Source organism: Halichoerus grypus, chromosome 15 (assembly GCF_964656455.1).
Source record: "Halichoerus grypus chromosome 15, mHalGry1.hap1.1, whole genome shotgun sequence".
NCBI classification, from domain to species: domain Eukaryota; kingdom Metazoa; phylum Chordata; class Mammalia; order Carnivora; family Phocidae; genus Halichoerus; species Halichoerus grypus.
The window spans coordinates 16,679,352-16,704,353 of record NC_135726.1 but is presented as its reverse complement, the minus strand read 5'-3'; the positions used below and the strand labels follow the sequence as shown (position 1 = coordinate 16,704,353).

Here is a 25,002-nt window from a genome sequence, read left to right as displayed (position 1 = left end):
AGCAGCAGAGGAGGAGAGGGAGAAGCAGGCTCCCCACTGAGCAAGGAGCCAGATGTGGGGCTCCATCCCAGGACCCTGGGATCATGACCTGAGCCAGAGGCAGATGCTTAACCGACTGAGCCACCCAGGCATACCAAGCAAAAGGACTTCTAAGGGCAAATGGATGCTCCTTTACATTTCCTTTGGTTGTCAGAAAGCCACTATTGGTTCAGATAAAAAGCAACAGTGTGTCTTTCAAGAAAAAGGTAATTTCTTCTAATCTACCAACTGGTTTAGCCAAGTTAATCACATTAGTTCTCAACCGTGTATATGCACTAGAATTACCTGGTGCATAGCTTTAAAAAATTACTTATGTCTGGCTCAGATCCTCAAAAATTCAGATTTAACTGGTCTAGGGTGGGGCCCAGGCAATCTTATTCTTATTAATAAAAACTTATCCAGATGATTCAAATGTGTAGCCAGTTGAAAAGGACTAAACTAGTCGTCTGCCAACTTTCTGGTCTGAGGACCTTTATATACTCTTAAAAACTAATGAAAACACAAAATTGCTTTTCCTTATCTGGGTTATACTGATTGATATTTACTATAATTAGAAATTAGGGCGCCTGGGTGGCTCAGTTGGTTAAGCAACTGCCTTCGGCTCAGGTCATGATCCTGGAGTCCCGGGATCGAGTCCCGCATCGGGCTCCCTGCTCGGCGAGGAGCCTGCTTCTCCCTCTAACCCTCCCCCCTCTCATGTACTCTCTCTCATTCTCGCTCTCTCAAATAAATAAATAAATCTTAAAAAAAAAAAAAAAGAAATTAAAACTGAGAAATTTAAAAAATATTAATTTAAAAATAAAAGTAAAAAAACCTATCGTGTCTCAATATTAATAACTTATTTGTATTAAAATAATATTTTCCAAAACAAGAAAAAATTAATGTGAAGAGTGGCATTGTTTTGTATTTTTTGCTGATCTCTTTATATCTAGCTTAATAAAAGATTGATGAATTCTATCTCCTGTGTTCTTTTTTTTGAAGATTTATTTATTTAAAGAGCAAGAGAGAGCGTGGGGGAGGGACAGAGGGAGAGAGAGACAAGCAGACTCCCAGCGGAGCACGGAGCCCAGCGCGGGGCTCAATCCCACAACCCTGAGATCATGACCTGAGCCAAAATCGAGAGTCCAGTGCTCAACTGACTGAGCCATCCAGGCACCCCTTCGCTGTTATTTTTTTAGCAGCTTTACTGAGATAACTCATATACCATACTATTCACCCATTTAAAATATAGTATTTAATGGTTTTTAGTATGTTCCCAGAGTTGTGTGACCATCACTATAATCAATATTAGGACACTTTCATCACCCTTAAAAGGAAATCCTTACGCATTGGCAGTCACTTCTCATTTTCCCCTCCACCAGCCCTTAGGAACCAGGAATCTAATTCTGTCTCTATAGATTTGCCTATTCTGGACATTTCATATAAATGGAATCATATGTAGCCTTTTACGTCTGGTTTCTTTCCCATAGCATACTGTTTTCAAGGTTGATCCATATTGTAGCATGTGTCTCAGTTTCATTTCTTTTTTTTTTTTTATAAAGATTTTTATTTATTTGAGAGAGAGAATGAGATAGAGAGAGAGCATGAGAGGGGGAGGGTCAGAGGGAGAAGCGGGCGATGCGGCACTCGATCCTGGGACTCCAGGATCATGACCTGAGCCGAAGGCAGTCGCTTAACCAACTGAGCCACCCAGGCGCCCAGTTTCATTTCTTTTTATGGCTGAGTAATCTTCCATTGTATGGATATACCACATTTATCAGTTGATGGCCATTTGGCTTATTTACACTTTTTGACTCTTATGAATAATGCTGCTGTAATATTCATATACAAGTTTTTATGTGAACATATGTTGGTTTGGGGGCATATATAGCTAGGAATAGAATTGCTGGATCATATGGAGCTCTATGTTTAACATTTTTTTGAGAAAGTACCAGGCTGTTTAATATAGGCACTATATCATTTGAAATTCTCACCAGCCCGGTGTGAGTTTTCCATTTTCTCTCCATCCTCATATTTGTTTGTTTTTTTAACTTTATTTATTTTTTTTAAAGATTTTATTTATTTATTTGACAGAGATAGAGCAGGAGAGCATAGGCAGGGGGCGCAGCAGAGGGAGAGGGAGAAGCAGGCTTCCCGCGGAGCAGGGAGCCTGACATGGGGCTCGATCCCAGGACCCCTGGGATCATGACCTGAGCTGAAGGCAGACACCTAACTGACTGAGCCACCCGGGCACCCCCACATCCTCATGGTTTTAAGTTTTATTTCCCTAATAGCTAATGATGTTGAGCATCTTTTCATGTACTTACTGGCCATTTGTGTATTTTCTTTGGAGCAGTATCTATTCAAATCCTTGATCCTCTAATTGGGTTGCCTTTTTATTATTGAATTGTAAGAGTTCTTTATATATTCTATAGACAAATACCTTATCAAATATATGATTTGCAAATATTTTTCCTGTTCTGTGAGTTGTCTTTTCACTTTCTTGACAGTGTCATTGGAAGCACAGAAGTTTTTAATTTTGATGAAGTCCAATTTATCAGTCTTCTCTTGCATTTTTGTTTTATATCTAAGAAGGCTTTCCCTAATCCAAGGTCACAAAAATTTACTCCTGTGTGCTCTTCTAAAAGTTTTATAGTTTTAAGGGGCGCCTGGGTGGCTCAGTCAGTTAAGTGGCTGCCTTCAGCTCAGGTCATGATCCCAGGGTCCTGGGATTGAGTCCTGCATCGGGCTCCCTGCTCAGCGGGAAGCCTGCTTCTCCCTCTGCCTGCCACTTCCCCTGCTTGTGCTCTTTCTCTCTCTCTCTCTGTGTCAAATAAATAAATAAAAAATATTTTTAAAAAAAGTTTTATAGTTTTAGCTCTCACACTCATTCTTTTATCCATAAAGAGTCAATTTTTGTATAGTGTGAAGTAGTGATCAAATATTATTCTTTTGCTTGGGAAATTTCAGTTATCACAGTACCATTTGTTAAAAAGACTATTCTTTCTCCATTAAACTCTCTTGGCAAAAATCAATTGATCATAACTGTGAGGGTTTTTTTCTGGGCTCTCAATTTTATACCTTTGTGGTAAGTTTTAAGTGTGAATCCTCCAACTTTGTTCTTTTTCAAAATTATTTCAGTGATTGTGAATCCCTTGCATTTTCACATGGATGTTAGGATCAGCTTGTCAATTTCTGGGGGGAAAAAAAAAAGATGAAATTTGGTAGAGATTGCCTTGAATCTGTAGATCAATTTAGGGAATTTTGCCATCTTAAAAATATTGTCTTCTGGTCCATAATACAGAGTATCTTTTTATTTACTTAGGTATTTAATTTATTTCAGCAATGTTTTGTAGCTTTCTTAGTATAAGTTTTATACTTCTTTTGCTAAATTTATTCCTAAGTATTTTTTCATTTTGATCTATTGCAAATGGATTTTTTTTCTTAATTTCCTTTTTAGATTCTTCGCTCCTACTATACACAGTCAATACATTGATTTTTGGGGGGGGGAGGGACAGAGGGAGAGGGAGAGAGAGAATCTTAAGCAGGCTTTATGCTCAGCATGGAGCCCAAGGCGGGGCTCCATCTCATGACCCTGAGGTCAGGACCTGAGCCGAAATCAAGAGTCAGACACTTAACCGAATGAGCTACCCAGGTGCCCCAATACATTGATTTTTATATCTTGATCTGCATTCTTGCTTGACTCGTTTATTAGTCTAGTAGGTTTTTAGTGGATTCCTTAGGACTTCTATGTACAAGATCATGTCGTCTTCAAATAAAAGGTAGTTGTACTACTTTCTTTTCTGGGTACCTTTTATTTCATTTTCTGGCCTAATTGCTCTGGCTAAAATCTCCAGTACAATATTAAATAGAAGTGGCATAAACAGACATCCTTGTCTTTTTCCTGATCTTAAGGGGAAAGCATTCAGTCTTTTACCATTAAGCATGATGTTAGCTATGGGTTTTTCATAGATACCTTTATCAGGTTGAAGAAGTTCCCTTCTCTTCCATGTTTGTAAGAGATGTTTTCCTCATGAAAGGGTATGGAATTTGTCAAATGCTTTTTCCATGTCTAATACAATGATCATGTGGGTTTGTCCTTTACCTGTTTATATGGTGTATTACCATATTGATTTTCGGATGTTCAACCTTGCACTTTTATTTATTTTTATTTATTTTTTTAAAGATTTTATTTATTTATTTGAGAGAGAGAGTGAGAGAGCATGAGAGGGGAGAGGGTCAGAGGGAGAAGCAGACTCCCTGCCGAGCAGGGAGCCCGATGTGGGACTCGATCCCGGGACTCCGGGATCATGACCTGAGCTGAAGGCAGTCGCTTAACCAACTGAGCCACCCAGGTGCCCCCAACCTTGCACTTTTAGGATGAATCCTATTTGGTCATACTAGATTCAGTTTACTAATATTTTGATGAGGATTTTTGTGTCTTACACTCATAAGTGATACTGGTCCGTAGTTTTCTTTTTTTTGAGATGTCTTTTGTTTTGGTTTTGGGGTATTACTGGCGTCACAGAATGAGTTAGGAAGTATTCCCACTTCTGCTTTTTTGAAGAATTTATGAAGAATTGGCATTAATTATTTTTTGTAATAATTGGTGGAATTTACCAGCAAACCATCTGGGCTTCAGATTTTCTTTGTGGGAAGCTTTTCACTGTTAGTTGAAGGGATTTTTTTTTTTTAAGATTTTATTTATTTATTTGACAGAGAGAGACACAGTGAGAGAGGGAACACAAGGAGGGGGGAGTGAGAGAGGGAGAAGCAGGCTTCCCACTGAGGAGGGAGCCGGATATGGGACTCGATCCCAGGACCCTGGGACCATGACCCGAGCCGAAGGCAGGCGCTTAATGACTAAGCTACTCAGGCGCCCCAGTTGAAGGGATTTTTGAAATATATTTTGTTGGGCACCTGGGTGGCTCAGTCATTAAGCGCCTGCCTTCGGCTCGGGTCATGGTCCCAGGGTCCTGGGATCGAGTCCCACATCGGGCTCCCTGCTCAGCGGGAAGCCTGCTTCTCCCTTTCCCACTCCCCCTGCTTGTGTTCCCTCTCTCGCTGTGTCTCTGTCTGTCAAATAAATAAAATCTTAAAATATATATATATATATTTTGTTAACACTTACTACTTTCATAGACAGTATTCTGCTCTTTTCCTATGAAAATAGTTTTTAGTTCATGAATGTTATATTTCTTTTCTTTGTCCTTGAAACTCTATTGTTAGGACCATCTCATGGGGCAGAGTATATACAGTGTATGATAGAAACTCTAAGGTTTTTTGCTAATTGTTTCTCAGTGTTTTTTCTCTTCTGTACTTTGTGTCATTGCTATCTCATACTTGATTTGAACCTTTTCCCCAAAATGATTAATTCAAGCTCTCTTTTTGTTACATCTAAAAATATTTCAGGAGCATCACTACCTACCCCCCCCCCCAAATGAGTTGGAACTCACTTTTCAAAGTAAAAAGATGGCACATCATTTTTGTTTTGTTAATATAGTTACATCGCAAGTGAATGGGAGTCAAAAGTTGTAGTCAAGTAGTTCCAAAGGTTAGGAAATCAGTTTTCACTGGCTATTTACTTTAGGAACAGAAATTAATACGTTTCATTCTTTTTTTTTTTTTTTTTTAAGATTGTATTTTTAAGGGCGCCTGGGTGGCTCAGTCAGTTGGGTGTCTGCCTTCAGCTCAGGTCATGATCCCGGGGTCCTGGGATCGAGCCTCACAGCGGGCTCTCTGCTCAGTAGGGAGCCTGCTTCTCCCTCTCCTGCTGCCTGCCACTCCCCTGCTTGTACTCTCTCTCTGTCAAAAAAATAAGTAAAATCTTAAAAAAAAAAAAAAAAGATTTTATTTTTAAGTAATCTCTACACCCAGCATGGGACTTGAACTTACATCCCTGAGGTCGAATCACATGCTCTACTGACTGAGCCAGCCAAGCACCCCAATTATGTCTCATTCTTATCATAATTTTCACAGCCTAAAAATAAAAGCTTTTAGAACAGATTAGACTTGCAAATCCCCAGGTACAACATTTATCAGAAATAATGGTCCCTTCTCCAGTCAATCAGGAGTTAGATGAAGTGTTCATGTGAGCATTTCATTAAAACCCTGAGATGCACAGTCGCTGATATGACTTCCTGGCTTCAACTCACCATTGTACTTTCTGTTTCTAAGAGTTGGTCTGTAGGTAGCTAATATTAGTAGAGTCAGGCAGTATTTGTCTTTTTGTGACTGGCTTATTTCAGTTAGTATAATGTCTAAAAGGTTCATGTGTGTTGGCATGTATGACAAGATTTCTTTCTTTTTAAGACTGAATAATAATTTGTTGAATGTATATACCATATTTTCTTTAGTCATTCATTCTGCCAGTAGACATTTAAGTTGCTTCTACCTCTTGGCTATTGTGGATAATGCTGCTATGAACATAGATGTAAAATATCTCAAGAATCTAATTTCAATTCTTTGGGATATATACTAGGAAGTGAGTCTTTTGCCCTTTTTCTCCCCCCATCTTTTAACTGGGTTTTTTGTTTTCTTATTGTTGAGTTTTAAGAGTTCTTTGTATATTTTGGATATAAGTCCTTTATCAAATATGTGTTTTTCATATATTTTCTCCTATTCTGTGGCTTGTCTTTTCATTCTTTTACAGTGTCTTTCAAAGCAGAAGTTTTTAACTTAGAAAGTACAACTTAACAATTTTTTTTCCATGAATCATGCTTTTGGTGTTGTATCTTTTTAGATTACCTCAATTTTTTCTTAGGATGTCTTCTGAAGTTTTATACTTTTGCATTTTACATTTAGATCTAAGATCCATTTGAGTTACTTTTTGCGGAAAGTGTAAGGTCTTCCAAAAGAAAGCACCAGGCCTGGATGGGTTCATTGGTGAATTCTACCAAACATTTAAGGAAGAAATTCCCTACAATCTCTTTCAGAGGATAGAAGCAGAGGGAATACTTTCTAACTCATTCTGTGAGGCTAGCATTACCCTAATACCAACACCAGACAAAGACATTATAAGAAAACTGTAGAGCAATATCTCTTATGAATATATATGCAAAGTCCTCAACAAAATATTAGCAAATCAAATCCAAAAAAGTATAAAAAGAATTATACACCATGAGCAAGTGGGATTGATCCCAGATATGCAAGGCTGGTTCAATATTCGAAAATCAGCTAATGTAATCCATCCCATCAACAAGCTCAACAAGAAAAATCATATGAATCTATCAAGAGATGCAGAAAAGTCATTTGACAAAATCCAACACCCGTTCATGATTAAAAAAAGTAAACTAGGAAGAGAGGGGAACATTCTCCACTTGATAAAGACGATCTACAAAAAATCTATTGCCAATATAATGCTTAATAGTGACAAACACGAAGCTTTCCCATTGAGATCAGGAATAAGGCAAAGATGTCCTGTCCCCTCTTGCCACTCCTTTTCAACATCATACCAGCAATCCTTGCTAATGCACTAAGTTAAGAAAAGGAAGTAAAAGGTATACAGATAAGTGGTTGCTAGGAGGAGGGGGAGGGGATGAATAAGCAGAGCAAAGAGGATTTTTAGGGCATTGAAAATACTCTGTATATTATAATGATGGATATATGTCGTTACACATTTTTCCAAACCTATACAATGTACAACACCAAGAGTGGCCCCTAAAGTAAACTATGGACTTCAGGTGATTATGATGTGTCAGTGTAGGCTCATTCTTGGTAGAAAAAAAAAAAGTACCATCTAGTGAGTGATGTTGATAGTAAGGGAGGCTGTTCGTATGTGGGGGCTTAACACTTCCTAATCAAAATTGAACCTTTTTTTTTTTTGACATGCCCAGCGTTTTCAGAGCATAAAAAGGCCAATGGAAAATTTGGCCTTAGCTCATCCAGCCCAGTGTTCTGCCTGTGACTCAAGGGGTCATTTTATGGGAAAACAGAACGGTATATACTTCAAAGACTATAATATTGTTTTGAAACATACTTTTCCAAAAACTACAGATGGCTTTTATAACTTTCTGCTTATTTATCAGCATAAATTGCTGACATTTTCCTATACCAGTACATTAATTACTTTTGATCTTTGCCCTCTTTGTGGTCCTAGGTTGGTTCATTCTGGCTCCGGATGTCGATCACCCTCACTTGGATCTGACCTTACCTTTGCTACCAGAACAGGCTCTCGGCAGGGCATTGAGATGCATCTCTTCAGGGTGGAGACACATCGGGATCTGTCAACCTGGACCAGGATACTTGTTCAGGGTTGCCATGCTGCTGCTGAGCTAATTAAGGAAGTCTCTCTAGGTATAGATCCTGACATACCATTTCTAATAGTAATTACATGGAAATGTTATATTTTGTTTTGAAGTAAAAACCAGGGATGTCTGCGTGGCTGAGTTGGTTGAGCATCCAACTCTTGATTTCAGCTCAGGTCATGATCACAGGGTCCTGAGATCGAGACCCACGTTGGGCTCTGCGCTGGGTGTGGAGCCTGCTTGGGATTCTCCCTCTCCCTCTTCCTCTGCCCCTCCCACTTATGCCCTCTCTCTCTCTCAAATAAATAAATAAATCTTAATAAAAAGGGGCACCTGGGTGGCTCATTCGGATGAGCATCTGCCTTCCACTCAGGTCACGATCCCTGGGTCTTGGGATCGAGCCACGCATTGAACTCCCTGCTCGGCAGTGAGTCTGCTTCTCCCTCTCTCTCTGCCTGCCACTCCCCTTGCTTATGCTCTCTCTCTCTCTGTGTCAAATGAGTAAATAAAATATGTTTTTTTAAATCTTTTTTTTTTAAAGATTTTATTTATTTGACACAGAGAGACACAGCGAGAGAGGGAACACAAGCAGGGGGAGTGGGAGAGGGAGAAGCAGGCTTCCCGTGGAGCAGGGAGCCTGGTGTGGGGCTCGATCCCAGGACCCTGGGATTATGACCCAAGCCGAAGGCAGACACTTAACGACTGAGCCACCCAGGAGCCCCTGTTTTTTTACATCTTAAAAAAAATAATAAAGTGAGAACCGTTATCATATGGGCCAGACTCAAAAATATTCTTTTTTTTTTTTTTTTAAAGATTTTATTTATTTGATACAGAGAGAGAGACAGCGAGAGAGGGAACACAAGCAGGGGAAGTGGGAGAGGGAGAAGCAGACTTCCTGCAGAGCAGGGAGCCTGATGCGGGGCTCGATCCCAGGACCCTGGGATCATGACCTGAGCCGAAGACAGATGCTTAACGACTGAGCCACCCAGGCACCCCCAGACTCAAAAATATTCTAAAATATGGCAGCTTAAAATGATCATGATGGAAGAACCTGGTTTTTCTGTTTCAGTAGTAAAGTTTTCCTAAGCCTTGTATATGGCTGCATCCTAACATCCTATGTACAGCATGGCAGTTTTGCTGTTCATCATTTTAATCTGTATGTGATAGTATAAGGACTCATTTACTAAGTACTAGATGCACTAACCCTCTAGTTCAGAAGATTTAGAGTCTAAGATGTGGAGAGACACTCTTAAAATGTGGGCATCTGGCAAGGCTTATGGCTATAGAAAAATAAGAATAATTTTGAGTAGGATTTTGTTTTCAAAAGTTTGAAAATGTGTGCCCAGTACTTACTGAATGAAATAAGCATCTAAAGAAGCCTGGTGGTGTGTTTTCATTGTTGAAGCGCCCTCTTGTGGCTAGTCTATATGGGCTTCATTTGTATATGTTTGTGTGTATGTACATGTATATATATGTATAGATATTTCCAGATTGCTTTTCATCTTAACAAGAACAAAGAATAGTCAAAATGAAGGGACAGAGTTTCTAATATGATTTGAATGAATTTTATTATCTTGGTTCCAAGTCAGTTTACTTTTGTTCCTGTTTTCTATGTATTTTATTTTATAAACAGTTTTATAGAATTTTATAAAAAGAGAAAATGTTTAAAGAGCAGAGTGTCTTACAATTTACCTTTCTTTCCGTTGCTTCTGGAAAGTGAGGGATCTCCATGGCTTTAGAACTGCATAGGCAGCATTTCCGTGGGTCATCTTCTAACACTGGCAGAGGGACAGTGTTTTAAATGTTGTCAAAATGACATAATTCTTCAACTCTTTAGTAATTGCTTGATATTTTCCTTACAACCACAGTGATGATTCAAGCAGTGACACCAATGACTAGTAAGACCCCACCTTGGATTTCTACCAAAGCCACCATATCCACACTGTCTTTCTCACTTGTGTGTTTCCCGCCCATTTTCTTTATGAAGTGATTGGTGACCACATTAAGGGCTGTGGGGCTCTGGTTTTAGTCTTGGCCACAGAATGTGCTTTCAGGGTTGTGTCCTCAATGTGAAGGTCTGCAGTGCCCTGTGTTCCTTTGGGGAGCCCAGGAACATTCATTAGGCCCTTTACTGGCATCTGGGATCACCATATCTTCTTTAAGAATCCAAAGAGAAGGGCACCTGGTGGCTCAGATGGTTAAGCATCTGCCTTCAGCTCAGATCTTGATCCCAGGGTCCTGGGATCAAGCCCCCATCGGGCTCCCGGCTCAGCAGGGAGTCTGCTTCTCCCTCTCCCACGGCCCCTCCCCCCTGTTTGTGCATGCTCTCTCTCTCAAATAAATAAATAAAATCTTTAAAAAAAAAAAAAATCCACTGGGCGCCTGGGTGGCTCAGTTGGTTAAGCGACTGCCTTCGGCTCAGGTCATGATCCTGGAGTCCCGGGATCGAGTCCCGCATCGGGCTCCCTGCTTGGCAGGGAGTCTGCTTCTCCCTCTGACCCTCCTCCCTCTCATGCTCTCTGTCTCTAATTCTCTCTCTCTCAAATAAATAAATAAATAAATCTTTAAAAAAAAAAAAATCCACAGAGATATGTTTCCCAAAACAAAGAATGCAACTTAGATTTTTAACATTTTTTAGTTTCATGTTGCTGCTTTGGTGTCTGGCAGCTAAACTTCTGGCAGGAAACAAAAATCTGTCCAGTCCCTGGCTCACAGTTGTTTAAATACAGATGGCTTGAGGAGAGAGAGAGAGAGAGAATAAGGATTGGTTGGGTCCTTATACTTTAAAATAGACAAAAGAAACATTTTTTGGTAATTTTGAACTTTTTAATTCTCATTTACAGCTATATTTTAATATTACCTTGGTAGTACTTTCATTTCCACAATTCAGGTCAACTGATGTACTTACTAATCACTTACTGTGTATTTAGAACTCTGCCACATGTGTTAAACTGGCTGAAGGTAAACTGCTTTGATGAGAGCCAGAATTCCTTTAAAATGTGTTTGTGTGTGTGTGTGTGCGCGCGCGTGCGCGCACGCACCTAATCTATTATGTCTTTTTTTTTTAAGATTTTATTTATTTATTTGACAGAGAGAGATACAATGAGAGAGGGGACACAAGCAGGGGGAGTGGGACAGGGAGAAGCAGGCTTCCCGTGGAGCAGGGAGCCCGATGCGGGGCTCGATCCCAGGACCCTGGGATCATGACCTGAGCCGAAGGCAGGCGCTTAACAACTGAGCCACCCAGGCACCCCTATTATGTCTTAATATGTGTATGCTTAATGTGCATATCCACATTCACATATATACACACACTCATACATAAGCAAGCATGTCCTTCAGACGCATGTTACCACTTTGTGTTAAATTATTGGGAGATTCAGAAAGGTTACTATAATTATGGGGGCGCCTGGGTAGCTCAGTTGGTTAAGCAACTGCCTTTGGCTCAGGTCATGATCCCAGGCTGCCTTGGGCTCCCTGCTCAGTGGGGAGCCTGCTTCTCCCTCTCCCACTCCCCTGCTTATTCTCTCTCTGTCAAATTAATAAATAAAATCTTTAAAAACAATAAAATAAAACTATAATTATGGCACATTGTACTACCTATTCAGATATCCATGGCCTAAAGAATGTTAGGAAGTTGACAAGAAGAAATCATTTAAGCTCTGTTTCTTTCTCTTATGTGTTTTGGTTGTGGTTTACTCATTTATTTATTTTTTGTATAGTTTAATCATTTAGAAAAATTTCAGTGACTACCTGTAAGATTTTGCTAGTGAATGCAATGCATGAACTTCATAATGTTCATTTAGTTTTAAAGTTTTATTAGATTACAGTAGAATTAATCTGTGATCCTTCCAGTATACAAGGACTTTTTCCTTTTAGCAAATATGAACCTCAAGATCACTAGGCAGAGAATGCAGTTAATTCCCTTTGGTATATAAAACCATTTTCCATTTGTTACAGGAATTCAAAATATGAAAATACATATATGTATATAATTGAACTTTAATAAGTATGCTTTTAAAGGCGAATTTCATCATACCAATTACCCAAACTATTACAATTTTTAAATCAAACAAGAACTTTATGAAGATACTTCGTGTTTCTGTAGTTTTGATGTTATAAAGGCTAAGAAGTAGTAGATATAGGAGGAGTTGCATTAGTAAATATGTAGAAAATCTGCAAGAGGAGAAGAAAAATGACCATTTTAAAGTATTTATACTGTTAACATATATGACGAAAGAGTTTGCTTTTACCATGTTCTCAATTTTGTAAAATTCTCTTGAATTTTTATTCATCTACTGGACAAGTATGGATTGAGTATATCCTCTGTACTGTTGCTGGCTGTTCTGAAATAGATACAGTAGACATACCCCTGCCTTTGAAGTAGGAAGGACAGAAGCAGAAAGAATAATGAGTACTTATCAGGGTTGTTACAAGTCGTAAGTTGAATGCATGTTTCCTCTGATCCTAACACACACACTTCTAAGCCAAGTTTTATTACCTCTATTTTTAAGATGAAAGAACTGGGGTTAATGTGGCGAGGGCTTGAATTGGGTCTTTTCTGACTCCAAAACCAGTGCCTTAGGCCCCTGATTTTCCCCCTCTAAATGACTTCTGCTAACTATAGCCTTTACCTTTGATAATAAACATTACCTTTATCCTCTTCCCAAATACCAACCAAACCGTGTGACTGCCCCTAAAAAGCATCTCTGCCTTCTCTCCTTTGGTGGTTCTTTCTTCTTGCCCATTTGAAACCTTTCTCTACTTCACTGCCTATCCAGTTTGACCTATTCTTTAGGGCCTATCTGATGTACCATCTCCTCCAGGAAACTTTTCCTTGATTTTGGCCTTATTCACGCTAGTGTGTTTAGTCGTGCTCTATACATTCTACCTAACACGGTTAGGGATTTCATGTTTATGCCTGTTCATTTATGAAGTCTTCGAGAGCGGGGACCATGCCTCTTACTTCTCCAGTACCACGCACAGCTTACTCTCAGCACAAGTGTTTAATTGATACTCATTGAATTGAACTGAATCAGATCAGATGTCCTGGAGAGCTATTGTCATCTCTTTCTCATCTCAGTCAAGATGTTGACTCAAGCAACCAGAACAAAACTTACTTTAGGGAGGTCCAAATAAGAGGTATCACACATTCTCAAGAAAAGGTTCTTTTTCCTTTGTTGAAGTCAGAAGAATCCTTTTCCACTTGATAACTGCAGTGGTAACTTTATTTTTTATTTTATTTTTTTTAAGATTTTGTTTATTTATTCGAAAGAGAGAGAGCATGAGCAGGGGGGAGGGGGAGAAGCAGACTCCCTCCTGAGCAGGGAGCCAGATGTGGGGCTCGATTCCAGGACCCCGGGATCATGACCTGAGCCAAAGGCAGTCACTTAACTGACTGAGCCACCCAGGTGCCATTAATGATGGTTTTTGCTTGTCTTCAATAGGCTGCACGCTAAATGGCCAAGAGGTAAGATTCACTGTCCACTATGAAAATGGGTTCACTATCTCCAAGGAAAATGGAGGTTCCAGCAGCATATTGTACCGCTACCCCTTTGAAAGGCTGAAAATGTCTGCTGATGATGGCATCAGAAATCTGTATCTGGATTTTGGTGGTCCTGAGGGAGAACTGGTAAGAGTGTTTCTGGGAACCAGGTTTACTCTAATAGGTATTTTCTTTCTTTCTCATTGCTTCTTACCTTTTGTATAGAAAATTATGGACTAATAGTCCATTTGGAGTCAGGAAATTGTTCTTCGGTTTTCAAGATGTATTGGGTTTGGGTTTGGGATGTATGTGTGTATGTGTTTTTCTTTTCCCCACATTAGGAACTCATTCCTTTTTAAAAAGTTTTGTTTGAATGGTAGAAAGAAAAAAATGGATAGCCCTTTTAAGAAATAGGCTTTTATCAAATATAAGCTATAAAATACAAAAGCTGGTAAACTTTAATAAATAAATTCTATCCATTACTATTAATAGTTGGTTGAGATGAGTTAAAAGTGATAGAATGACTTGGTTACTACAGAAATTCTGCTGATCAGAAAAAAAAGATACAGAGCTATCTTCACACAGCCATCTTTTTTTTTTTTTTTTAAATCTCCTTGTTTTTTAAGGTAAGATCAGCAGGAATTCATGATTTCCCCTAGGGAACCACAGAAGTGTGTCAGGTGTACTTCAGAAATCATAAATTATGATAGATAAAGGAGTAAAAAAATGCCTTTTCTGTCTTATCAGTTTTGAGCTAATAGTTCAAGTATTATACATGAAATATTTTATCTATTGACACAATCACCATAGGTGGAAATTTGCAAAACAGAATCTTGACATTTTATTACTGAAAGAGATCTGAGAGATATTAACCTCCAAATAAGAAATCATGTCTAGAAATCTTATTTTGAATGAAGAACCTTTAGGAGACTTTGGTTGGGCCATGGACCAGGGCTTTTCAAAAGCCTGAAGCACCCATTTGCAAGGACGTGGATGGAACTAGAAGGTATTATGCTAAGCGAATTAAGTCAATCAGAGAAAGACAATTACCATATGATCTCACTCATATGTGGAATTTAAGAAACAAAACAGAGGATCATGGGGGAAGGGAGGGAAAAATAAGACAAGACAAAGTCAGGCGGGAGACAAACCATAAGACAGTCTTAATCATGGGAAACAGGGTTGCTGGAGGGAAGATGGGTGGGGGGTTGGGGTAACGGGGTGATGGACATTGGGGAGGGCATGTGATGTGATGAGCACTGGGTATTATATAAGACTGATGAATCACTGAAGTCTACCTCTGAAACTAATAATAAACTATATGTTAATTAATTGAATTTAAATTAAAAAAAAAAAAAGAAATGGGAAACACATCCCTCAGAAGGCCAGAAGGAAGTATACTCTGAAGCATCAAATCACTGATTTCCCACCCAAAAGTCTTTGATTAGATCAGGGAGTGTTTTAAGGGCCTCAAGAATCCAATAAGCACTTTAAAATCATTTGGATTTAAGCATTGTATCTATATCTCTGGTATATTTGACCTTGCTGGGAAATAAAGATATGTGCATATTTTTAAAAAAAAGCCTGAAACATTAGGCAGAGTTAAATGCTTCTATTAAATTAACTTCTGTTAAATTAACCAGTTACTAATAGCAGTTGTCATTTAGCAAGCTATGTCTTAGATTATTCCTGGCTATATAGTTTTAATCCCTGCTTTATACTTAATATATACAAAGTTTAATGATGAAATCCGTGCTCTGTAACTTATATTTTGAATAAAGTTATATTTTTCTTTAAAAGGCATAGTTAACTATGTCCTATTCCTGGTTTCTGCACCAGTGCCAATGACTGACGGATCACTTGACTCACGCAGCCTGATGGCAGGTCTCCTTGTTCACCTGGTGTCAGCTGTCCAGATAGAGGCCTGAGCTTAGGAAGCTATGACTAGCCCTCCTAACCTGCCTCAGGAGTTGTCATTCCCACCACAAACCTATGAAAGATACCAAAAATCATACCCATCCATAGTCACATTCAGCTGAGTTCACTGTGATCCCCCGCTGGGAATATAATCATAATTAACGGTCTCCATATAGGGTATTCCTCTTTCTTTTCCATCTTCTACTGTTTAGTTCTCCCTACCAGGCACGGTGGAATCCAGCACCCCACCACTTTTCTCCTAACTGTGACATGGAGGCTCACACTAGTGTGTCATTACTACATGGAATGACCTTACTTCAGAGAATACTTTGCATTTGTAGCTTTAAGTTCCCGAGAGATGTTTCCATAAATCCGGCACCTTCTTAATACACATTCTTTCTAAAAAGTAGAACATCACATCCAAATTTGTTTATTTTGTGTCTGTTTATGAAAGCTTCTGTGTATGGTAGTGATAATTCTTATGCTTTCCCCACAGACCATGGACCTTCACTCTTGTCCGAAGCCGATCGTTTTTGTATTGCACACGTTCTTGTCAGCCAAAGTCACTCGCATGGGACTGCTCGTATGAGCAGCACAAAATCAGAGAAGAGTCGTGAATGTCACAAGAAGTATTTCCACCTCAAAAAAAAAAAAAAAAAAAGCACAAAAAGAAAGCTCTTTGCTCTCCCCTCCAGCACAGTGCCTTGACAAGGACCTGCAGATCACTGCTGACCAGTAACCGTGTTTAAAGAAGAGCCTGCCTTTCACAAGCTACCTTGGCCAGAAATTCTAGGACTCTAATAAGTTCCAAACGAAGCTGTTGATTTATTGCCTCATTTCCTAATGTGGTTTCTAAGTCACTAGGTTTATTTCCCCTATGAAGAAGGATGGCTCGTTGTGGGTTTTTTTGTTTTTTGTTTTTTTGGACATAATCAAACATCCAATTTTTTTGGACATAATCAAATATCCAAGAGTTGTTTTCATTTTCTTCTTCCTACAGGATTTGTTCCAAGCTTAGCCTTGACATCTTGCTTAGTTCAACCGTCTCTTGCCACATGCTAGTTTACAGCCGCCTGTGCTTCTTGGCCATTCTAGATAGGTCGGATGTGGTTTTGGAGCTTACTGTCACATAATCCTTCCACCCTAGGAAGTCCTTGAATTGCACACCAAAGCGTTCTCCCATCTGTCCTGGCTGTCCTGCATCCCACCCTGGCCATCACTTTCCTACCGCATCACGAGCTTTGCCACTCATAAGTGCTAACTTTAGGACTTAGAACTTGTGAAATTTGATTTGCCTTGCCTTCCACTCCCTTTCTAGTGGCGACCAAGTTGGAAACCACTGATTTGAAAGAAGAGGTTTGCTTGTTTTAGATTTTTCTGATTTATATTTGGTAGGAGCCAGGTGATAAGATTTCTTTTAAAAGAAAATCCTCATTTTAGCCTAAGCCATTTTTTATTGCTTACCAAATGTGCCTTTGGTTAGGGTTAGTGGAGCTTTATTAGTCACTATTTGAATAACTGGATATCACTGCCGTTCCAGGGAGAGCATCCATCTTAGTTTTGAGGAATAGTCTTTGAGATGGGTTTCCTTAGGAGTATCTTTTCTAGTGGGCAGATCTCATTGAGGGAGATAAATCTTGGAGAGCCCGCTTGTTTAAAGAGTAGGCTCTGTAAAGCCAGCTCTTCACCACAAACATCCTGTGGAGTTGCCTTGGGCTTCGTGAGCCCATGCTGGATCCTGGCCCTTTTGTCCTCTCCCTTTGTGGCAGCAGAGTGGCATGGATAGGCAGCTGCTAATTCAAGACTCACTGTTGGCTTAGTAATGCATTCTACAGTGGGCGGGTGACGAGACCACAGAACAGCTACCTGGATTTTGCTAAGCATTGCCAGATGTCATCATTATGACTTAGTAGCAGTAAGATTGCTGATTTTGTGGTATCAAAGAATCACACTCAGCTTGTTTTTCCTAATTATGAAGGAGGTATATATCTGAAAGCATTTAAAATAGGATAATAGCTATATAAAATGTCAAGATTACTGCAGTCCCCAGATCTGAAAGAAAAGGGAATATTGACTTGAATGTTCTCTGAAGAAAAGTCTAGGAATAGTTCTCACTTACTAGATTTATTAGGAGTACTATAAGAGGATGTGAGCACTTCGGAGAGTGGAGGAGGGTAGCACTCCATATAGGGAGGAAAAACCCCACAACCATAAATGCAAAACATGAGCTGTTTGGTGTGAGTGCACACTGACCTAGGTGGGACATTTGAAAGAGCAGACTCATGAGCAGAGAGTTTGAGTTAGACATTGTAACCCCACTGTCTTTCTTCTGCCCATAAGTCAGTCCTCCTTCCCTTTGTACAGTGAGATTAACCACATGCAGGGGCTGGGGAGAGATAACTGATAACTGTTCTTCCCCCAGCTACAGTTCCAAAAATAAATGACTTGATCCACTTAAAACTGGAAATTGGAATCTAGACTAGAATATGTCTTTCAAGAACTTTTTTTATGTTTTAAAGATTCATAAACCTATGTTTGGTTCCATCTGAAGTAAATTTGCAAGGGAAGAAAAAAAATATCTTGAAGGTCCAGCTGTGATTTCTGGAAGCAGAATTTCAACACATAATACCCTCAGATAAGGGAGCTTAGACACTCTTTGCAGTGAGAGCATTATTAACCTGAAAAGTTGCACAATGCAGTCACAGATTTTGCAACAAAGCCATGTGGTTGAGGTTTTCTTGGTTAGTGTGAAAGGCTAAGCCACTGAGAATTTTTTCAGGCAGAACTTCTGAGCCCCCGTGCTCATTAGTTACATGAAAAAGATCTCTAAAAAAGGTGTGATAAACATGTGAGCAGGAGAAGGTAAAGCGTGTGGGCCATTTTGGCTCATTTTGTTCAAGCTTGGTTTTTTAAATCTTTTGAGTCTTAATGTGAAATGAAAATGTGTGGGAGATTTCCTTTGACCACTAGCACCCCCAAGAGCAAGAGCCCTTAAGCTGCTTGTGTAACATCAACAGCTTTCCAATCATGGGTGACCAGCTTGTTCTTCAATTAAGAGTGTTTATGGAATTTTAAAACCACAAATGAAGTGCTTTTTATGAATAGGACAGCCTTGATAAATATGTATTTTGTATTAAGATGCCAAAATATGGCAAATTATTTTAACTAAAAATGGGCATTTGGGGTATTTCACACCTTTTATAGAACAGCTTAACTTGTCATTTCTTTTTCATTTTGAATTAGGAAAATTGCTGAGAATGTTGTGGGCTTCCATGTATAGAATGGAAAAGAAGCTGCAGAGTAGTATCCACCTCATCCCAATGGACCCAATTCCTGTGCCCTCAACTACCCCCCAGACCTGGGGCTTAGACATCTTTCCATATTCCACACAGATGTCTACAAGTAGCCAGTTGGCATGTGAAAATTATTCCTCCTCATTCCCTAAAATTTCTCCCTTTCCTCTCGAAAGAAAGAACCAACGAAAGAAAGAAAGAAAAAGAAAGAAAGAAAGAAAAGGCTCAGTTATTCTTTTTCTGAAAAAGGTAAGCCCTTTCATGAATTTATCAAACAAACCTTACCTGGAAATTAATATCTAATATTTTATATGAAGAAATACTTTAATGTATGTTTATACAGTATTTATTAGATACTTATAACTGTAAACTCACCTACCTAGTAGACAGTTACAGATTAAACATTGGGACATGTACAAGCAATCAAAAATATTACTTTAAATGTCATTCACCTCTTTTAAAGCCATGTTTTAGCACTTTTTAGGCTAGGTAAAGTCTGATAGTGCCTGTTTTTATCAGCTGTACCCTCACAAACGTTGTTATGGAATATTATTGGATGGCAGGAGAGATTGAATTATTTATTTCCTATATTTTTATAAGTGGAAAAATCTAACCAACAAATGATTAAAGTTGTCACTGATTATTTGTTTCCCTAATTTATCTTCCTAAGCAGAATGGTAACAAAGCTTTTTTCAGCTGATTAAATGCACTTAGCTAATAAACCAAAATTTATTCTTTAAAAAAATTAAACTGTGTGGGATCTGGACAAGATTATGTTTCTCCCAGAAAAAGTTTTCACTGTAAATGGTTTTGATGGACAAAAGTGTGACCACTTCTGAGAAAAGGTTACAATGGATCTTTTTTTTTTTAATTTTGTGAGAACCTCCAGGTCTTCTTGTTTAATTTATGTGCATGTGGTTATATTTGTGTGTTTTCAAAAACATGGAAGAATCTCCATGTTTTTAATGCAAATTATATTGTAAGCTGCTATGCAAATTCTATTAAAAGCCCTACCTACTCAAAAGTTAAACATTTCTGAAGCTTTCAGGGAAGACCTGTAGACTTAAGCACTTTCTCTGCTTTTTTGTATCTTATCTTGGACACTTACGCTGAACTTTGTTCTTATTATTTTCACTGGTTATAAGCTATTGATTGTTCATAATATTGAAACTATCCAAATATCCAGCATACATTTCCCTGTCACTGCCATCCATCATTGACACCCTGAATGAATGGCTGGGTAGAAAGCCAAAGGTCATCTTTTTTCAATTGCTAATGAAGAAGTAAAATGCCAGGTCTCTTTGGTCTCAAAGCAGATTGCTCTAGTCAGATCAAGTATCTATGTAAGGAAAAAGAGAGTTCTTTAAATTTGGGATTCCGCTAGGGGCGCCTGGGTGGCTCAGTCCTTAAACGTCTGCTCAGGTCATGATCCCAGGGTCCTGGGTTGGAGCCCCACATCGGGCTCCCTGCTCAGCAGAGAGCCTGCTTCTCCCTCTCCCACTCCCCCTGCTTGTGTTCCCTCTCTCGCTGTGTCTCTGTCAAATAAATAAATAAAATCTTAAAAAAAAAAAAAAAAAGAAAAAATTTGGGATTCTGCTTAAACTTTAAGTTTAAGTTGAATTTGACCATAATCATATTCACTCTTTTTGTATGTATATCTTATCAGGTCTATAATGTACCAGGTGGTATTATATTATATTCTGTCTTAAGTTTGGAAATCTCAGTTAAATTTAAATTGTTACTGTGGCTTTTTTATTCCCCCTCCTGAAGATGAAAGCAGAGGAATCTGCCATTTGCTACTGTTCTCTCTCTCTCCCAAGATTGCTTGGTAATCTAGAATTCTTTTACTTTCTACATACTGTCTAAAAACTGACAGCAGCAGTCTCTCCCCTCCCTCCTTTTTTAAAGCTGTCTCCTTCCCTGTGCTGAGTATATAGACAATAAATGTGTGATGGCAGACAATTATAAAATAATTATGTTGTGTATCAGGATTATGTGTTTTTGAGCAATATAGCTACTCCTATCACGTAATGATAAGTGAAATTTATGCTGGAAATAGACTGCTTAGTGGCAGATTTGAAACCATTTCTCTAAAAAATAGATCTGTTAGATCAATGATAACAGATTCATTCTATCAAAGGATAGAATTTCAAGTTAAAATAAGGTACCAAAAATAGGTTCATAGAGCACACTTGTACATCTACTGTCTGTTGTTGTTGTTTTTACAGTAGCTAAACTACCAACTAGAAGAATGGTTTTTATGTATTAACTCAACAAAATATTTTAATAAGATTTCTTCTTTTGTTTCAAAACTGATAAACTTGAGCTTAATCTCTTGCCACCTCTATTCTTCCCACTTCAGGTGACTGAACCAAAGCAGACTTAAGTTTTGAAAGTGAATCTACATTTCGTGTGATTCATAAATAATGCCATTTGCAAATGATCCTTGCTCTCTAATGAACATTTGGCTATATTCAAAAAAAACCTCCCCTCTGAACTGAACTGTAATCCTTGAATTGCTCCAAAATAGATTGGTTGGAACTAAAAAGCTATAATAGAGAAACGATGCTTTATTATATTGTAAGATTAGCTACCCTGGTAGATTCCTAGTACCTTCCTCATTTCTGTTGTTATCTTTTACCTCCATGCTATTTACACAAATGCTTTGTTTTAGTGTCCCTCTTTATCCCAGTCACATATTATACCCTTGGAACCTGAGCACTCTGTCACCTCTTCCAAAGTGATAGAAGTCTCTTGTGAATAGACAAAATGTTCTTTGGGGGCCTGGAGGAACTCTGAAACTGCAAGGCTAATTAATGACATATTAATTCAAGTATTGTTTCATCTAATAAGCATTTATTAGGTATTCTGAAGGGTCCAAAAGAAAGTTCCTGCCCTCAAGTAGCACATAATCCATTATTTCTCATTTACACCATGCCATCTATCTATCAATCAGTGGTTAAGTAATTAACCAGTTCATACTTCTACCAAAGTACCTCTGCAGTTCTGCTCCCCTGGCTGACTGGAAAACGTTTAAAATGATGCTTGGTCTTTGGTGCATGCCGACATGAAAGAACTCCAAGCACATTTAAGTAGGTCAGTCTTTTTATTATGCTTAATTTTTTTAATGCAAAATTAGACTTTAGTGGGGCGCCTGACTGGCTCAGTTGGTGGGGCATGCGACTCTTAATCTTGGGGTTGTGAGTTTGAGCTCCATGTTCGTTGTAGAGATTACTTAAAAATCTTTTTTAAAAAATTAGACTTTAGTTTGGGAAGAACAGTGTAGAATATCCCTAGGAATAAATTACAACAACAACAAAACTTAAGCTCTGTTGCCCAAAGTGGATCAACAAGAAAGTCTTTTTAAAGAAATGCTTTTTAAACTATAAAATAGCAAAACTGAATGTATATTTCATCTACACCTATTTCTAAATTGTGCTGATGCATGCATTTCCACACTTACACCCTTTAAACATCTCATTTGCTGAAAGTCCTTATCCATGGTAAAAGGAACATTTGTCTGTAATGGTGTGTCAAAATGAAGATATTTTAAACCTAGCAAAATCCCACTTATTCTAGAACACTCTGACACTCAAACTCAATAAAAAGGACATCTAAAGGAAACAAGGGAGGCTAGTTGAATTTTTCCATCATTTTCGTACAGTGACAGCCCCCTCCCATCCATCTTGCCTTCCATTTATTACTAGGGTCAGTTTTTAAGGCAGCATCCTTCATCATACCCAGAAAGTACCTCAGTCATCTGTGATTGGAATGGCACAGGGCACATAGTAACGTGGGCTCCTTCCCCTTTGTTTTCCAGCGTCCCTAAGTAGTGCACACAAATTAGGTCCTGCCTTCAGTGTGTTCCTCCTTTAAACCTACCCTTTGACAATCAGGTGCTAATGATTCCTATGTTACTGGAACCAGAACATAAGTATTGTCGTGTGTCTGTTCCTTCTAGATTGGCAGAAGTGCTTTCCTTCTATCTTAGTCCTGTTCGAGAGGATATCAGTTGTGGTTTTCACCTGTTTTGTGAATTGCTAAAATTTGGGGGAGAGGAAATGATTTCAACTAAGTTTTGGGTTTCGCACAATCATCAATCTCAGAGATATTCTTCACACCTGTAGCAAGTCTGCCCTGATTACAAGAACCGGTTTTAGTTTTGTATTTTTTTTCTCCAGCATAAGACTCCAGTATTATGTTTACAATCTGTTGGATGTGTTCAGCGTGGTAAGACCTTGGTGCCCAAAGAATCTGTTTCCCTTTTGGTACCAGACCCAAGGTCTTCTAGAAGATAATGTGGCAAACCACTACCTATGAAGGCCTATTTTGGCTAATCTGTGGGCAAATTCTGATTATACCCCCTGTATGTATTTTGTTCCACACAACTTTCACTTTTGTTAAGTATTAAGTCTTCGAAAGCTAGAATAATTCTTCTACAAGAAATTAAAAGAATGTGATATTCTGGTTTTTTCTTCTTTGTAGAACCCTGTATTTAAACAAGACTTCTTTTTAAGTGTTGTTTAAAATTTAGTTTTCAAATCCTCTGGTATCACCAGACTACCAAATCAAAACTTATGGCATAAAACAGGGCAGTATTTGTGTTCTTAAGAATTAAAAAAAGCTTTATGTGTACTCTATAAATATAAATGCATAAACAACACTTCCCCTTGAGTTGCACATCAACATACAGCATTGTACATTACAATGAAAATTTGTAACTTAAGGATATTATATATATAAATACATATATACCTTTGTAACCTTTATACTGTAAATAAAAAAAGTGCTTTTAGACTTGTATTTTTTCTTTTATTTTTACGTTAAAATGGTTTCAAACCATTTTGAAAATTTCAAGAGCAGTACAAAGATCTCCTACATCCATCCTCTTCACCCAAGTTTCCCAGTTGTTCACATTTTACATTTGTTCCGTTTTCCCCTCCTGTCTTTCTCTGACGTGTTGCTCTATCACCCTTAAGTCCTCAGTGTGTCCTACCAAACACAATGACGCTCTCCTGCACTGCCGCCGTTCAGCCCTCCCCCCACCGGGACATCAACCCCGGCCCAACACTACCAACCACCCAAGCCACAGACCCCATTCACGTGATGCCAGTCGTCCCAGCAAGTCTCCTTTTCACTTCCAGCACAGGAGCCTCTCCAGTACCACATGTGTTCATCTCTTCCGGTGTCATTTTTAAGCAGATGTAGGGCAACTCCAAACACTTAAAAACCTAGTTTGGGTTCTAGTTCCACCACTGACTTTCACCAACAGGAGCTTAATCATTGGGTCCATCTGAGCTTTATTATACTTTGAGTGACACGGAGGAGGGGAGATGGTTTCTCAGGAATCGTATCAGGAATCATCAGTGCTCCATGCATTCGGGTGTCAGTCTCTTTGCATGAGATTTCGCCCTGGCCCTACCTCTCCAAACTGTTACTCACCTGAACTTAGTTTTTGTTGCTCTTCTTCCACACTCCTCTTGGCCCCCACTTCCTTAACAGAATTGTTAAGAACCCACTGCTTGGCAGGAGCCCAGAATGCTGGCATTCGTACGGTCTGATTTTACTGGGTTGTACTGGCTAAGCAGAATCGACTCGCTGGTCCAAGCGCAGGCTCCCGACACGCACCGCGTTGCCAGCATCAGCCGAATCCAGTCTGGGAAAGTGCGGGGCACGAAGGCACCAATGGAACCGTGTATTTGCAAGTCAATGACTCTGTACCTGAAGTGTGGGCGCTCCAATGTGTGGGAGCTGAGAATCTGATTCCTGCTCTAGCGAGAAAGTTAGAATATGGAGTTCTTGATCTGATTCGGATTTACGAAGCCGAAGCACGCTCCATGTGCCAGCCCACAAATCCTGTGTAGTGCCTTCATTTCCCCTTTCTCCCCTCCACAGACCCCCCACCGCCAGCGATGGCAACACGACTGCAGAACTGAGGGCTTCTCAGAGTCTGGTTTCAAGCTATCCTCCGAGGAGAGTGTCAGCAACGGGCAACCAAGTGAGGTGGGGAGGAGATCCCCATTTCCTGCCATCAGAAGCAGCT

At 39.1% G+C, this 25,002-nt stretch overlaps 1 protein-coding gene across 2 annotated transcripts in view; it reads left to right on the top strand.

Annotated features, from left to right (window-relative positions):
* Nucleotides 1-23,756, top strand: part of SNTB2 (syntrophin beta 2) — a 104,005-nt gene extending 80,249 nt beyond the window's left edge. For both annotated transcript variants that reach the window (XM_078062835.1, XM_078062834.1), the window contains 3 exons: nt 8,117-8,313; nt 13,712-13,896; nt 16,163-23,756. In XM_078062835.1, coding sequence (XP_077918961.1) covers nt 8,117-8,313; nt 13,712-13,896; nt 16,163-16,255 — 475 coding nt within the window. In that variant the 3' untranslated portion in view covers nt 16,256-23,756. The remainder of the gene's footprint in view (nt 1-8,116; nt 8,314-13,711; nt 13,897-16,162) is intronic.
* The last annotated feature ends 1,246 nt before the right edge of the window (nt 23,757-25,002 follow it).